Genomic DNA, 16,750 nt, shown 5'->3' with positions numbered 1-16,750 from the left:
ATTGTGCTTGAGGTCGTTACCTTCACCGTTGGCTGTGGAGGAGCAGTTTTTACACTTAGGTGGCAGTCTGTCCAGTCTCAACTGACATTTCTCCCACGTGTGTTTACCTCCACAGTGGCTGCAGAGGTCCTCTGTTTCCCTGCAGATTGCCTTTGTGTGGCCAAACCCAAGACATTTAGTGCATTGCACGAGAGGGGAATGGTCTGCCACAGGTCTTCTTTGTAGCCCGATATACACTTTCCCTGCCTCTACAAGTTTTTTGTGGGCGAGCGGGGAAACTTCCAAGACCGGATGGCACTCAAGGGTGTTGCGTGCCTTTTTCCTGTATCGCACTTTCATTGTGCATTCCTTGAGGTCTTGGTCCTGGAGGAGGTTCTTGTTCTGCGCCAAGAGGTTCTCCACAATTTCCGCGTCAGTATGGGCCTTAATGACATCTCTTATAATAATAAGAGGATTCCCGGCCTTTGCCACCTGCACCTTTAAGCCTTTGTCCAGTTGGACTCTGTTGTGGATGAGGTTCAGATCCTCGCGCGTTCCACAACTAAGGACAACCTTTTGATTTTTGGCTTTTCTAATCCTGTCCACCTTTGCCCCCGTTTTCTTTGTGTCCAGTGCTACCGCTATCCGGTCTATTAAGTTGTCTCCGGTTTGCTTGTTGTCACTGGACGATATAATTAGGGTATGGTTCGGTTTAAGTGGTGGAGGAGGTAGTGCGGCTGCTTTGGCGTAAGTCCTCTTCGCTCCTTTTTCACCCTCCGCAATGGCCATTTCTGCCTCGAGACTTAGGGATGACGGTGGCAGAGTCCGCTTCTCCTCTCGCATAGTGCGGAGCTCGGACTTGACGGCCTCCAGCGTTTCAGTTATGGGTTGTAACTGCTCGTTAAGGTTGACAACGATGGGCTGCGGGGTGGACTCAGGAATCCTCTTGGAGTCGATTTTACCTAGGATTTCTAGGACTTTGCTCATTTCAGCAGTGGTATCGGTCTTACAATATTTGGGCTGAGACTCCAGGAGACCGATCATTTTTGTATTGAGGCCATGGATTTCGGAAGCCTTTTTGCCTTCTGTATGCATGTCCCGCCGTAGCTCATCTATCTGGTTTCTTAAACTTTCGACGCCTGTTTTTATGTAGGCGTGATCCTTAAGAATAGGCTCGTTTGATGTAAGGTGTCCAGTTTGGCTAGCTACGGTGTCATTTAACGATTTCAGGCGCTTTTTGAGGTCTTCTATGGCCTCGGCGGTCTCCTTTATGAGCCTGTGTGGCTCTTGAGTCTCGTACCCTTGCCAGTCCCTAATTGCCTTGGTTTCGGCAAGGTTTGCAGCTAGATCTTTCCTAGCAAGTCCCAGTTCCCCGGCGAGCATTTTTATTGAGCTCGTTTATGTTTTTTGTGTGCGCTCTTTCCACTCTCATCAGTTCTATAGCATTCCTCGCCTTTTCTTTCTCCAGGTCGCACTTGGCCCGCGATCTAGAGTCCGAAACGGAAAGCACTATTTCGTACAGGCCAGAAATGCTTTCTAATACGATGGTCTTGTGCTCTCGCTTTATCTTACTGGCCTGCTCGATTGCATCTTTCCCCTTTTGGAACATTTCGGTCGCTAGTTTTGTCGCCAGGTCCATTTCTAACTGCGCCTTTGCGTTTTCCACTGGGAGCAAATAGCATGCTCGGCCGCCCTTTGCTTGTGTTGGACCCGGCAAGGTCGAGGCTAGACGCTTCGGACTCCGTGTCTGAGAGGACTTCTCGAGGAGGGGATATGTCACATTGCTCCCAATTTATTACTCTAGATACCACGGAGGCAGTTGCTGACGTCTGCTCCAGAACTGATGACGTTGCTTCCGATTGACTGTCTGATTGTAAGTCTGTAATCGCTGGTGGTGATGGCGACTTGCGCTTCTTCCTTTCGGGCACCTCTGGGACGGACGTCCTTGTACTGGCCTCGGATTTTGTCTGGGATGTCTTTGTGACTCTTTCCGGTATCTCCATTCTCCCCTGCTTGGCTGTTTTGGTTGACGTTTCTTTAGTAAGAACCATTTCACGAAGAGATCGTTGCCGTTGGGTAGTTCGTGGGTTGGGAGCGGAATCACAAGCGGATTTTGAAGACATTTTATGATTCAACAATCAATACAATAACAACTATCAATAATATTAGTTCTAACTTGTTTATTATCCTAAAAAGAGTATTTGTATGTATGTATCACTAACCTCTATAAGTACTTATACAAATGTTACAATATAGAATAAAAACAAAAATGAAGAACAAAAAATACCTATATGAAAAGACAAAAAAAAAAATAATAAAAAAAAAACTATATTACAATACTATATTATTATTATATTATATTATATATATTATATCTTCTTCCTTAGCCTGATGTTGTGGGCTTCACTGAGCAGTTCAGCAGGTGTTCGCGCAAGGCAAGGCCTTGTGGTTGGTGTTGTGTATCAGTTATTAAGTGGGATGACAATTGGGGGGGGTCCACAATTTAGACCCGTACCCGATGACAGCTATTAATTTTAATAGAATCACCAGTGACAGTTATTATTGTCGTAGTTGCATGTGATCGCAAGATGAGTGTTAGCGCGTGCGTTGGAATGCGTGACCTAGATGAAATATGTCACGTACGTAAACCTCGCGCGTCAAGATAATATTGGCCGTCTAGCCGTACTAAGAGTTCATAGGAAAACTTTGAACCCCTGCAGCGCTGATGGTTTCCGGCCGATTTTCCCACTCCTCGTCTCACTGGATAGAGCTTCTCCAGAATAATAAGATGTGAATACCTGGTGGCTGGTGGTATGCCCGGGAGAGGCTGGTAAGATTGACCACTTTTGAAGTCCCGTAACTCCGAAGTTCTTCCAGGAATTTTCTTGCCAACAGCAGTCCGTGTGAGTCAAACACCAATAAACTGAACACTAACACTTATTTGCGCGTAGCTCAAAAAATACCATTTATTTGGATTTTTTCCGTGGAGCTGATGTTAACGTGTCGAATGCTAATTATATTCCGATCGGAGATTGAAAGTGAAAGGGATAGTGGAAGCCACAGGGATATCACGTGGCTCAGTGGTTTCAATTTTGAATGATCACTGGGTATGAAAAAGCTTTCCGCAAGATGGGTGCCGCGTTTGCTCACAAACGCAATCGAATGACAACTTCGCAGAGGAGTGTTTGGCGTTGTTAAACCGAAATTCGGACGAGTTTTTGCGCCGTTTTGTATCCGTGCACGAAATGTGGATCCACCACAACACACCAGAGTCCAAAAATGAGTCTAAACGGTGGGTTTCTCGGGGTGAATCGGCGCCAAAGAAGGCCAAGGTGGGTATTTTGATGACCTCGAGAAACCTCATTTTTTGGAAGGGCTAAAAAAATTGCAGAAACTTTGGACAAAGTGTATAGAGCTCAAAGGAGACTACGTTGAAAAATAAATAAAAAAAATATCCAAAAACCAGTATTTTCTTCAAAAAGTCACGGACTTATTGACCCGCCCTCGTATTCTATTCTCTGTGGGGGTGTAAGTAACTGCACCTGGCTCTCTCGAATGGAACCTTTGTGCATATCCCCGAGGTCTAAACTGCCTTCCTAAGCTTGGACCATTTCCCACCACGCTGGTCCACTGCGGGTTGGTGGGTTCACATATCTAGATGTGCCAGATCTAGATATGTAGGTTTCCTCACGATGTTTTCCTTCACCGTAAGAGCGATGGTATACATTGTACTTAAGTTAAAAGAACTCATTGGTACATGTCAGCGCCGGGATCGAACCAGCATCTCTGGCGTGAGAAACGGGTGCTTACCCGACTGAGCTACCACCGCTTTCATACCCTCCCACTACTACCACTCAAACCCTCGTCAACACAACTATATAACCTGAGAGCCGATTGTCACTAAGAAATATCTTGAATGAATAAAAAAAAGACAAAGTGTATGTTTGGGCGTTTATAGCTCCAATTATGGATTAAATTGAAGTAAAACATAGTTCTGTAAAAATAGTCTTAAACAGCAAACCCACGTAAGAAATTAATGAATAAAAAAAAAGCCTGTTTATTTCTTTTCTATGAAAAAGTTTCTCTTCAGGACAGAGTAAACTAATAATCGAGATGCTAGAAAAACGCGCGAATGGGGGTGACTCAGATTTATGAGGTATTAAAAAACCCAATATTTGTACACAAAACGATGTCGGCTCGATACTAGGTAAAGTTTACGAAACCAATTTTTTTTCATATAGATTAGTTTCTCTACCGTATTTGTGTGAGACAATCCGTAACAGGAACCAATTTTTTGAGTACGAGTACGGGATGGAGTGTTGGGATATGGTCCGAATATTTGGATGCGTCTTTGACTTGAACACCAGAAAGATCCGCTACGTTATTGTAAAGTATACCTACCTGAATTTTCCTACTGGTATTTTTAAGGCGAAATGAATACCACTAAAGTAATGGACAACATTTCATTTTCTTTACCCTATATTTTTATTAGCTATTCGGAAAGTTTATAGAAAATTAGTGGACCCGTATTTTTTTATTTTGTATATACATTAATTTTTGCATGTTATTTTTAACTTTAAAGTTAATTATTTTAAAACCGGAAGTGACATCACATAGTAGGCTCAATTTTTATTTTTGTCTATTGCCTGAGTCTCGAAAAAAAACATAAATGACACTGACAAGTGACATTTAAACTTTGTTTACATGCCAACCAACAAATGGGTCATTTTCAAATGACATTGATATTCCTGATGATGGAAAGTAGGTACTTATCATGTAAAAAAATAAGCAGAAGCATTTTTTCAGCTGTGTAGGCGGTGGCATGCTCTGGGACATATTATATAGAGGTCATCTCTTAATAATAAATAAAACAATAGTCAGAAAGTGTCAGAACAGAATTAATGAAAATGACCCAAATAAACAACAACGTCACGATAAAACGTCAAATTCAATCAAAAATGAAAGTGACAGTTACTTTGTTTTGAAATCTATAGGCTTTGATCATCAAAATGCATCGCACCTGATGCATGACGTCATCAGCACTTTTTTACTATTTTATGATTTTCTCGAAAATGATACATCCAAAAAATACAAAAACATTTTTTTTTGTGGCCTTTAGAGCTAAATCTCGAAATGGTTTCCGATTTATAGCAGCTTTAGTTTTTTGAAATGTTGTCCATTATAATAGCAACATTTCATAATAAGAAAATCATAAGCATAAAGCCATAAGTATTCTTCAGTCAAATTTGAATACAAAGAAAAACGCCAGAAATTTGGTATATTACAAGTAAAGCCAGCTGACCGATTATTATACTTAAAAAACTGTTTTGAAAACAAAAACAAAAGCATCAATACCGACATGATATCGAAATTCATAATGAAAATAGTTTTTAAGGCCTTACAAAACGCAAGAAAGATTTGCTACAGTATGTTCAACTCAATACCCTGCTGAAACCAATATTCATACTGAAAACGAAATCATCAGTAGGTACCCCTTTAATATAGAAATTCATAGTGAAAACAGTTTTGAAGGCATAACAAAACGCAAGAAAGATTTGCTACGGTATGTTCAAGTCAATACCCTGCTGAAACTGAAATTCATACTTACTGAAAACTGTTTCCCACGTCAAACAAAATCGTTAGTACCCCTTTAATTTTAAAAAATCATAGTGAACACAGTTTTAAGGCGTAACAAAACGCAAGAAAGATTTGCCACGGTATATTCAAGCCAATACCCTGCTGAAATGGAAATTCATACTGAAAACAGACACCCACCTAAACCAAAAGTATCAAAGCACCGCGCGGCTGCTTGCAGCCCGCGCCACAACGCGACCTCTAGTTAAATAATAAAAATGATCAACGAAGCGTATTGTTTTAATTTATTGGTGTTATATAATTAATATTTTGAACTAGTTTCCCTGTACCTCCAGTAGGTTGGCTGGTAGAAAATGCTCTTAGCATTAAGCACTCATTTTGTACATTTATTTCTTATATTTGTGCAATGTATGGAAAAACCGCCGCGAGTACTAAACACAACTCTACAACAAAAACAATGTTGTGATGATTGGATAATTCTGTATAATGGCGTATTATGTGTATCGTTTCTGAAGGAGCATACTTTGAAGGTGATAAAATAAATAATTTGGATGAATAACAAACATTTTTTGTTTTATTTATTTTTTTATTTATTTATTGATGGGAAAACCAACAGCTTATATCTAGGTACATTTGTGCATTATAGTAAGGGTTACATAACAAAGCCAATTACAGGTTTCCACGTATAAAAAATAAACAGTAAAGAAGCTTAAAGTCCTAAATCATCGTCTTTCTAGAGGACATAGTTAAATATAAAGGTTATAAACATGAAGAGAACAAAGAATACATATAAGTAATATAAAAACGACTTACATAATTAAGTAACAATAGTTAAAGTAGTAGTATGCAGTTTGTAGTTCCCAGAAGCAACATAAAGTACCAACCAAAAAAATATTTATATATATGTACTTATTAGGATGTTTAGGTTTGATGAGGCCGGCGTATAGAATTAAGATATACATTTATCATACAGTAAATAAATAGTAGTAGGTTGTAATCGGTTGTAATCATTTAAATAATAACATTTTGCATCACATAAAGAACAAAAGACCGCCACAACTGAGAATCTTCAGAACGTTCATACCTATTTGACCATCACTGATAAGTATATACTTAATAAAAACATAACAGTGCCCTACGACTGCCATTTTGCGAATCTTGGGATCAGTAGTTAAACTGCTAGAAAAAAATGTTATAGGTATAACTGTTAGGTATGTATATAACAGTGCCCTATGACTGACATTTAGCGAGTCTTGGGATCAGTGATTAAACTGCTGGATAATGTATGGATAACTGTTATAAGGATATTCAACTGATAGCATAGACAACAAACATATCAAAGGGTGTAGGTATGTATTTATAGCTATACGGTCAATTAGAAGATGCCCACGATTAGGCTTTAGTTGGTTAAGTTTCAATAACAACAATTTGAGCTAAATTCTCAATTGTATAATTTAATCTATATGCATACATTCCTAGCCCTACGATTATAAAAAAATATATCTTGGGATCGGTCGTCATGCGATAATACACAGACCGCTAGGTATGGACATATAGTTACTTTACTCTAATCTAAGTCAGTACAGTCGTGTAAAGCAATGTAAAGCAACACTATATCATACGGTACAGTTAATAGTTTTTGCGTCAGTTAAATAAAAAAGACACAAAAAATAGATCTAGTGTTCATTAAGATGCTCAATTATACTTTTTTTGAAGGTTAGCTTTGAACAGATGAAGGGGTCCACATCAGAAAATATATTATTGTATGTCTTAGCTATACGAGTTAAAGTAGTGTTTTGAGTGTAGTTAACGCGGTGATACGGGATGCGGAAAAGCTGCGTGTGGCGCGTGCGGGAGGAGGGTGCCAGCAGCCCGAGCTGGGCCAGCAGCGCTGGGTCTCCGCGACCGCGCACTAGGTCGTAAAGCATGGACATATCTGCTAGTTTTCTGCGGTTATTTAGAGTGAGACTATGGTAGTGTTTGCAGCTATCTTCATAGTCTCGAAAGCCTCTTTTAAATTTATAATTTAAGAAGTTAATAAACTTTTTTTGTATTCGTTCTAATTGTTCAGATTGGTTAATATATTGTGGTGACCATATAGGGCTAGCGTATTCTAAAATACTTCTTACGTATGCATAATATACACATTTAATGGAAACCAAATCTTGGAAAGGTTGACAAGTGCGCATAACAAAACCTAGTGTCTTGTAAGCCTTGTTTGTTATGTAATCTATATGCTCACTAAAATTTAATTTTGAATCAAAGTGTACACCTAAATCTCTGACAATGTTAGTACGTTCTATAGGGTGTCCTTGTATTGAATAAGAGAAGTTTAAGGGTTTATTTTTCCTAGTGAAAGTAATTAATTGACATTTTTTTGAGTTAACGGTTATTCTATTAAGTTCATAGTATTCATTAAGTCTATTTAAATCAGATTGTAGTTTATTAGCATCATTTATATTACTAATATCAATGAAAATTTTTGTATCGTCAGCATACATAAGAAAACGTGAGTCATGAAAACAAGTATATATGTCGTATAGATAGACATTGTATAACAGAGGCCCTAAGAGAGACCCTTGTGGTACACCCGAAGTAATATTGATGAAGTCTGAACAGAACCCTCCAAGTGCTACTGCTTGAGATCTATTATTTAGATATGATTCTACCCATCTTAATAGATCTCCATGGATACCTAGGTGTTCAAGTTTCCGGATGAGGATGATGTGGTCCACACGATCGAAAGCCTTCTCGAAATCCGTGTAGACCACATCAACCTGTTTTTGCTTGTCCATAGCTCCATGCAAAAAACTCAAGAAAACTGAGAGGTTTGAAAGAGTGGAGCGTCCCCGTAAGAAGCCGTGCTGTTCAGCCGGTAAACTACTAGAAACAGTAAAATACAGTGTGTCGTAAACTAGTTTTTCGAATATTTTACTGAAGATATTTAACTTGGAAATTGGCCTGTATTGTTCGATTTTAATTTTGGAACCTTTTTTTGGTATGGGAGTAATAAATACTTTTTTCCATTTAGTGGGGAATACACGCTCACGAAGCGATTTATTGTATATTAAAGTTAGAGGTGGCACTAAGGCAGGGGCGCAATTGTGTATAAATATAGCTGGTATACCATCACAACCTGGTCCTTTGTGTATGTTAATATTGCTTAGGCATTTGTGTACGTCGTTTGTTGTTAAAGTTATAGAGCTAACATGAGATATTGAGCCTGACTGTGGTGGAGGTAACTCGATGTCTGGATAATGTTGAGATGGAGCAATAAAGACAGAGTTGAAAAAATCATTGAAAGCAGTACAGATTGCATTGCCATCAGTGCACTTAATATCTTGATATGTCATGTTTGATGATGATTTTATTGACCCAGTCCCGATACTTTTTACACAGAGTAGTACTTAATCTTGTTTCTCGTAATATTATCTAAATAAATAATATATTAAGTAGGTATGAAGTAAATATACAAATTGTGGTATTTTTCTCCTACATCCCGGAAATAACGATATTGAATGAAATATGCAAAATGGCCGCCGACAGGTGAGGGGTTAACAATATAATGATTTTAGAGTTAGATGACAATGACATTCTACCTCACTGACGTTAAGTAACACTTTTGCTTTTTTTTGTAGCGCAGACAAGGATAAATCCTATAATGCATTTATGTGAAGTCACATACATTCAGCCGGCCAAATTTTAAATAAATATTTGTAATGAATAAAATACAAAAATTACGAAATTAGTTTCTTAAAATGGTCTATATTTTCAAAATTAATTATAAAAAATACATATCATAGATTGGTAGCATGGCCAAATGACGTGACGTCGGCTGATAGTACCGACACCGACTCGCACTGCCAAGGATTAGATACTCGCTTTCCTTCAACGAGTAATCGTTTTTCGCTGTAGTCTCGTTTAACCGCGTTTACGAAAAAACTGCCACTTAGGAAACAGATTGGATAAAACGCATTTCAATCATATTGCACAATTCATATATTGCACAATGTTATTGTAGTTCTAGATACAATAGAAATAATTTTATTAAGAATACATACATCTTAATCATTCTAAATAAAAAATGTATAAGGTGGAGGCATCGGCGGGGCGGCGGTGGCGTCGTCAGGGCGGCGGCGGCGGCGGCGGTGGCGGCTGCCGGCGCGGCCGCGACCAGTGCTGCGGCCAGCGCAGCGGCGGCGGCGGCGGCGGCGGCGTCAGGCGATCTCTATTGTTTATCGCGTCTAATTCGTTATAGTCCTCGTATGTGACCGCCGATGGGTCGATGGGCTCTTTGCCCGTGGGATATCTTTCTTTATATTTGACAGTACTATTTTTTTTTGCGTCTTGTGCCCATTTGTACACTTTCATAATTTTTATAAGTTCCTCGATGTTGAACCCCGTAGCATCGAATACTTGATGCAGGGGCGTGGGAGTGTGCGCGCTTTTCAAATTAAATAACCGGGCGAAAACGCGCCTCTGAGCACGCCTATAAGGCTTATATACCCAATTCAAATGTTGATTCCCCTCTGTATTAGGATATCTGCTAAAAAATCGATCACAGTAAGAGGTCTCAAACTTATCGAAACATTTCCAAAAGTAATAATCGCAGGAACGCTTAAAAAGATTCCAGTAGCAGAGGAGATGCAACCACTCGTGCCACTCCCAGCTGCGCCAGCCGCTGCCGTCGCGCAGCAACTGCAGGTCTGCAACAACAACCATCAACCATCATTTTCAAAACGCAGATTCAGATTATGTACATAATAATGGACAACATTTCATTTTTTTACCCTACTTATATTTTTATTAGCTATTCGGAAAGTTTATTAAAAAATATTATAATTAAAAATAAACGAAAAACCCGACTGCACGCTAAAAAGATGAAAACAAGCCCCAATGTTAATGGAAAGTATCGCAGGCGGGGACCAACAGAGGGTTCACCATTTAGCTGAATGTTACTTAGATATAGGTGTGTGGCGGTGGCGGTCAAGTTAGTCGCCGCCTGCGATACTTTCCATTAACATTGGGGCTTGTTTTCATTTTTTTAGCGTGCAGTCGGGTTTTTTGTTTATTTATAATTATGATTTTTTTATTTGTTACTTTTTAGTTCTTTTTATGTTATGAAATTTTATGTCAGTAGTTTTAGTTTATGAACATTTTTTATTTCAATAATTTTGGTGTAGTGATTTAAATACTTACCTACAATATGCATATTTTTGTAATGTGCTAATCAAGCCCTTTCATTTGATACCCCACACGGCGTAGTTGGAAAAATATTATTTTTTCGATCATCACTTTATGTCCTCTAGAGGGCGCTATGTACATTTTAATGTAACGTCACATCCTATAACCATCGCGCAATCAATACGCTTTTAACGGTACCTCATACATCAAAATCTATCAAGCCGTTTAGGCTACAGGAGGGAACAAAGAAACAGACAAACATACATACATACATACATATACAGGGTGTTGCAAAATTGGTATTCTAAGCCGAAACCTACATGTGCAGCATGGTATATCTAAGCCCGTGCTGTGTAGGCGGTGGCATGCTCTGGGACATATTATATAGAGGTCATCTCAGGTCGTACAAACCATTTTATATTATGATAAATTTAAAAAAAATGACAGAAAGTGTCAGAACAGAATTATGAAAATGGTACACATAAACAACAACGTCACAATCAAACGTCAACGTCAATCAAAAATGAAAGTGACAGTTACTTGGTTTTTAAATCTATAGGCTTTGACCATCAAAATGCATCGCACCGGGGCCAGGCGCGCGATGCGATCTGATGCATGACGTCATCAGCACTTTTTTACTATTTTATGATTTACTCGAAAATGATACATCCAAAAAATACAAAAACATTTTTTAATGGCCTTTAGAGCTAAATTTCGAAATGGTTTTCGATTTATAGCAGCTTAAGTTTCTTTGAAATGTTGTCCATTATGATTTTAGTCTTATGCCATAGACTCGAAAAAAAAACTTAAATGACACTAACAAGTGTCATAAACTTTGTTTACAGTGTCACAAACTTATCTGTTCCGGTGAGAAGTCGCTTAAATGTGTAATATTTCTTCACTCTATAAAATTTTAAATTTGCCCGTAGTGGTGATTTTCCCTTGCGGTTTTAATTAACCCATCTCTCTCTCTCTCTCTCTCTCTCTCTCTCAGCCTTCTATAGTCCACTGTTGGACATATGCTTCTCCTAACGATCGCCACCCCAAACGGTCACCCGCCATCTGCATCCAGCGGCTTCCCGCTACCTTCCGCAGATCATCAGACCAACGGGTTGGAGGGCGACCGACACGCCGTTTGCCGACACGGGGTCTCCACTCCAGAACCTTTGTACTCAAGCGGACGTCGGTCTGCGGGCTACGTGGCCAGCCCATTGCCACTTCAGCGTGCTAATCCTTTTGGCTATGTCGGTAACTTTAGTTCTCCTGAAGTTTTCAATCAGTGCGTGTTGCCAGTGATGACTTACGGAGCCGATGACGTGGTGCTTCACCAAAGGGCTTACCCACAAGCTCAGAGTTGCTCAGAATGCTATGGAAAGGGAATGTCAGGCGTGTCCCTGCGAGATAGAATTCGTAATGAAGAAATCCGCAACCCATCTAATCTATATCAATATACAGGGTGTTGCAAAAAGGGTATACTAAGCCGAAACCTACATGTGCAGCATGTTATATCTAAGCCTGAAACTGAAATCAGAATTTGAAAATTCGCGATTTTTTTTTTACATTTTTCATATAAACTTTGTTGGTCACGTGACTTTTTTACTATGGAAAAAAAAAAAAAAAATCGCGAATTTCCAAATTCTGATTTCAGTTTCGGGCTTACATATACCATGCTGCACTTGTAGGTTTCGGCTTAGTATACCAATTTTGCAACACCCTGTATAATTCATTAGTAAGTAATTAGATATGGATCAATTTAGTTCGCTCTCACCGGAACAGATAAGTTTGTCGCACTGTACAGTGTACACACGTGCCAACCAACAAATGAGTCATTTTCAAATGACAAAAAAGTGAGACATTGATATTTCCATGGACATTAATATACTAGACGCAGGGAGTGTGCAAGCGAGAAGGTAGACTCTTTTGGCATGAATGTGAGTGCGAAACGGACAGCGAATGAAAAGTCATTAGAACCAGTTTGAGAGATCATAGAGTCACTTAGGGCCAAATTCACGGGTTACATAGAAATCTAAGTAATAATAATAATAATAAAGTGGCAGGGCAGCTTGTGGCGAGCTGTTGGGCATTAGCGACCCCACCCACCCGATGCCGGGGAGAACCCCTGTTCCTCATCTCTGGCTTGCCTTTATTGGTTGTCCAGAGGAACACTGACGAGAAACAGGATCTCCCACCTCTTGCTTGCCTTCATTGGCTGGCTTGAGTGGTGTACCGCTAGTGCAGATATGCTCGAGGAATGAAGTATTATTTCATTTCATTTATTTATTGCCTTAAATCACATGTTACAAAATATAGATTTACATTATATAATTTTATAAAAAAGTTTCAATGCAATTTTACCCAATGGGTGTAGCAAAATGTATATAGTTAGTAAAATGTCATGCAAAATAAATTAAATTATTAAAATTATGTTAGTTATTACATTTTATTAATAGTATAAGAACTTAATGAATTAGTTTTTAACATTTTAAAATTTAATTTCAATTCATGTTAAGCAGCAGGCTTGAAATCATAAAATTCATTGAGGCTATATGGACACATAACAATGAGGAACTCTTTTAATTTAGTAAAGAACTTAGTACCCGTCAGAGACTTAATTTCATCTGGAAGACTGTTGAATACTTTGATAGCTGCCATCTTCGTTGTGCGTGAGTATGTGACTGTCCTACTAGCAGGAACCTCCAGATCATACTTAAATTTCTCATTTAGACGGTTACTGGCACCCAGAGTCCTAAGGGGAAATTTATTTGGATAGCGTTTGACCAATTTGCAGAGTTCAATGACGTATAAGGCTGTAATAGTCAGTATTTTAAGTTTTTTAAAGGAATCTCGACATGATTCCCGGTTTGATTTTAAACCATCAAGAATGCGTATGCATCTTTTTTGAAGAATTAATATTTTGTCTATACCGACGCTACCACCCCATACTTACTACCCATATTACCCAGTAAGGTGCTTGTAGTGATCTTGACCGATAACGCGATTGACCTGAGAGCCGTGGAATACCTCTCGTTCCTTAGCACTTCATGCCATGTTGCCCCCTTGTTGCTACGTCACTGTACTGTGCTAGCGACTATTTTGGGGGGCCCATTTAATGTGTGTGCGAGTCACCCCCTGCCTTTTTATCCGTGTGTGAAACAAGGGTCAGGCAGGGGCCATAGTCCCAGTTACCCAGTCCATTAAGCACCCAACTCCATAGCCCTGTATTAGTTTTCTCTATATCCTACAATAGGCCTGCACTAACCCGGGATTTTCCTTGGGTTTACTTCCATAGTTTACACAGGGAAAATCGTCGGTTGGTGTCACATTTCATATTATATATTAATGTTGTCAAACGGGCCTCTACGTGTTGGCTTCGGCCCCATGCACGCCTTCCAAATACCCGGGACCCCATGGTCCCGAGATGGTAACGACACAACATAATAATAACATTGACATATATATTACTGCGTAAGGACAGGCCAAACCACTCAAGAAAATGGCACCCGCGCGTTGGCCCTAAAATAGACATTTTAGGGCCAACGGTCCTCAGTCGACAGTTGTCTGTGACGGAGAGATGAGTCTTTGTTTCTTGTGTAAATATGCCTATTTTTGTTGTGAAAGGCTACAAAAACTATGGTACGAAGGTCAAAAAGGAATATGGAATATCGTATCATCCTTAATTAATAAATAAACACATTTTAAAGCGATAATTATTTTACTACCAAAGTCTACAATGGCCGCACGATGTAACCTTGTACGGACGTCCGCATGCAACTCACTCATATTATTATGTACCTACTGTCCGGTGACGGTAAAATATGAACGCACGTACAAGGTTGCGTCGTCAGGATAAGTAGCTCGGCTCTGACATAGTTCCAACAAATTATCACAGATGGCAGTTATTTTGCTTGTATGAAGAAGGTTTGAGTAAAATGTTCTGAAGGGCGTATCCTTCCTTTTGAAATCATTGAATAATAATAATAAAAGTTTCTTTCAATAAAAAAATAGCAACAACGTTACAGATGTAGTGATAGATATACTTTATAGATATATATGCTTACCTTGCTTACTTACCATGTCCGTGTGAACGTGAATAAAGTTAGTTGTTACTCAGCAGTCACCGCGTTTCTACTTATTCCTCCTCCCTACCTTACATGGCGACCCTAGCCACGTACGGACTCGGGCGTCGCGGGGAGGCAGCCGCGAGTCGTATAACAATGTTCCAGTCATTTTCCGTTCGAGTATAACTTAAAATTTATAATATGGGCAATACAATTAAACCCCAAAAAGAGGAAGTGATAATAAATCAAAATGGAATCGGGAGCACAAATTCGGCCAGCACTGAGCAACTCCAATTTCATGTATCGGCCATCAGCACAGTGATGATGATGATTTTATGCCTTCTTCTTCTGTTAGCCGCCTATCTCGCCTACAAGTGCTACAAGAAGTGCCACCACGACTGGATAAATGACCAGATTCTGCGACAAAATCTGAGGAGATCGTTGTTCCGGAGCAGAGCGCTGCGAGCGAGCCCCCGAGCCGACGAGCCCCGGTGCGCCGGCTGCGGGGCCAGGACAAGGCCCGCCGAGGAGCTGGACGTCGAGAGCGGCAATCCGTGATAACGTGTCGTGAAAGTGTTATGGGCAATATAGTGGTAAAAAGTGGTAATTTTGTGACGTCTTGTGATTACGAATAAACATTCCTATATACTTGTGCGAAGCTACGATAGAAACATTTGTACCTACTATGGATTTTTGCAGTGCCAGTAATACATTACAGGAGGTATTTTAATACGAGTAAGACGGTATGATTATTATTGTTGTATTTCTAACATAAGTATGTTCATTTTTTTATGTGGGTACCTACAATTTAAGTTTCTTTAAAAGAAGTTGGTGGTTAACTACTCTCTAATTTTTAATTGAAAAGAATTCTGACATTTTATAAGTGATCCTACTAAAAAAGTTCTTTACCGAAAAAAAGGAAAAATTGCGATCCATTTCTGGGCAATAATTTTTTCTTAATATTTTTATACAAAAAGATAAATAAATATATAAATATAATATATATATATAAAACTAAATACATATATAAAAAAAAAAAATATATAAAACTAAATATTTACTTGCTCAAGTAAACTAATACAAAAATAATAAATATTTCAATATAATAGCTGTTCCCGCGAGCTTCGCTTCGCCTTAATAAGTTTTCCCGTGGGAATTCCGCGATAAAAAGTAACATATGAGTTAATCCAGGGTGTCAGCTAACTCCATTCCAAATTTCATTAAAATCGGTTCAGCCGTTTTGACGTGAAGAAATAACAAACATACACACGTACATACATACATACATACACACATACACTTACAAACTTTCGCATTTATAATATGAAGTAGGATCACGACTCACGACCAATGTATCGAAATAATTTTAATTGCTTTATTTTATTCTTTAGCATGGCATCACTTCCTACAAAATTCAGGGATAATAAACCTTTTTAATCAATTTCAAAAAAAGATTGTCTATTCGGTAAGTACATATATGTTCGGTATGTATGTAAGATTATTGGAACTGCACCATATTGACATATGACAATATATGTATTAGGGCTAATAAACAAATATTCAAAATTTTATAAATGTTTATGTACCTATGTATGTTTATATGCTTGTTGGTATGTATGTTTGTCCACGCATACCTCCGAAACGATTGATCCGATTGTCACTATTCTTTTTGAGGGTTCCGTACCTCAAAAGGAAAAAAAAGAACCCTTATAGGATAGGATCACACTTTGTTGTCACCACCTTTTTTCTCGGAAACGGGTAAAGATATCAAGCTGATATTTCGTATAGATGTACATTAATATGATGAAATTAAAAGGAAAACTACCTCAGGTAATTAAGTAGACTTGTACGGAACACTCAGTGCGCGAGTCCAACTGGCTCAGTCGGGTAAGCGCCCGCTTCAGAAGCAAGAGATGCGGGTTCGAATCTCGGCG

At 38.9% G+C, this 16,750-nt stretch overlaps 1 protein-coding gene across 1 annotated transcript in view; it reads right to left on the bottom strand.

Moving 5' to 3' along the window:
* Positions 1 to 9,555: 9,555 nt before the first annotated feature.
* The window catches only part of LOC125491165, a 43,873-nt gene continuing 36,678 nt past the window's right edge, over positions 9,556 to 16,750 (bottom strand). The window contains exon 3 of the mRNA XM_048632433.1: positions 9,556 to 10,280. Within this exon, the coding sequence (XP_048488390.1) occupies positions 9,700 to 10,280 (581 nt within the window). The 3' untranslated portion in view covers positions 9,556 to 9,699. The remainder of the gene's footprint in view (positions 10,281 to 16,750) is intronic.

The sequence above is a fragment of the Plutella xylostella genome, chromosome Z (assembly GCF_932276165.1).
Source record: "Plutella xylostella chromosome Z, ilPluXylo3.1, whole genome shotgun sequence".
In the NCBI taxonomy this organism is placed as follows: domain Eukaryota; kingdom Metazoa; phylum Arthropoda; class Insecta; order Lepidoptera; family Plutellidae; genus Plutella; species Plutella xylostella.
This window is presented reverse-complemented; position numbering and strand designations above follow the sequence as displayed.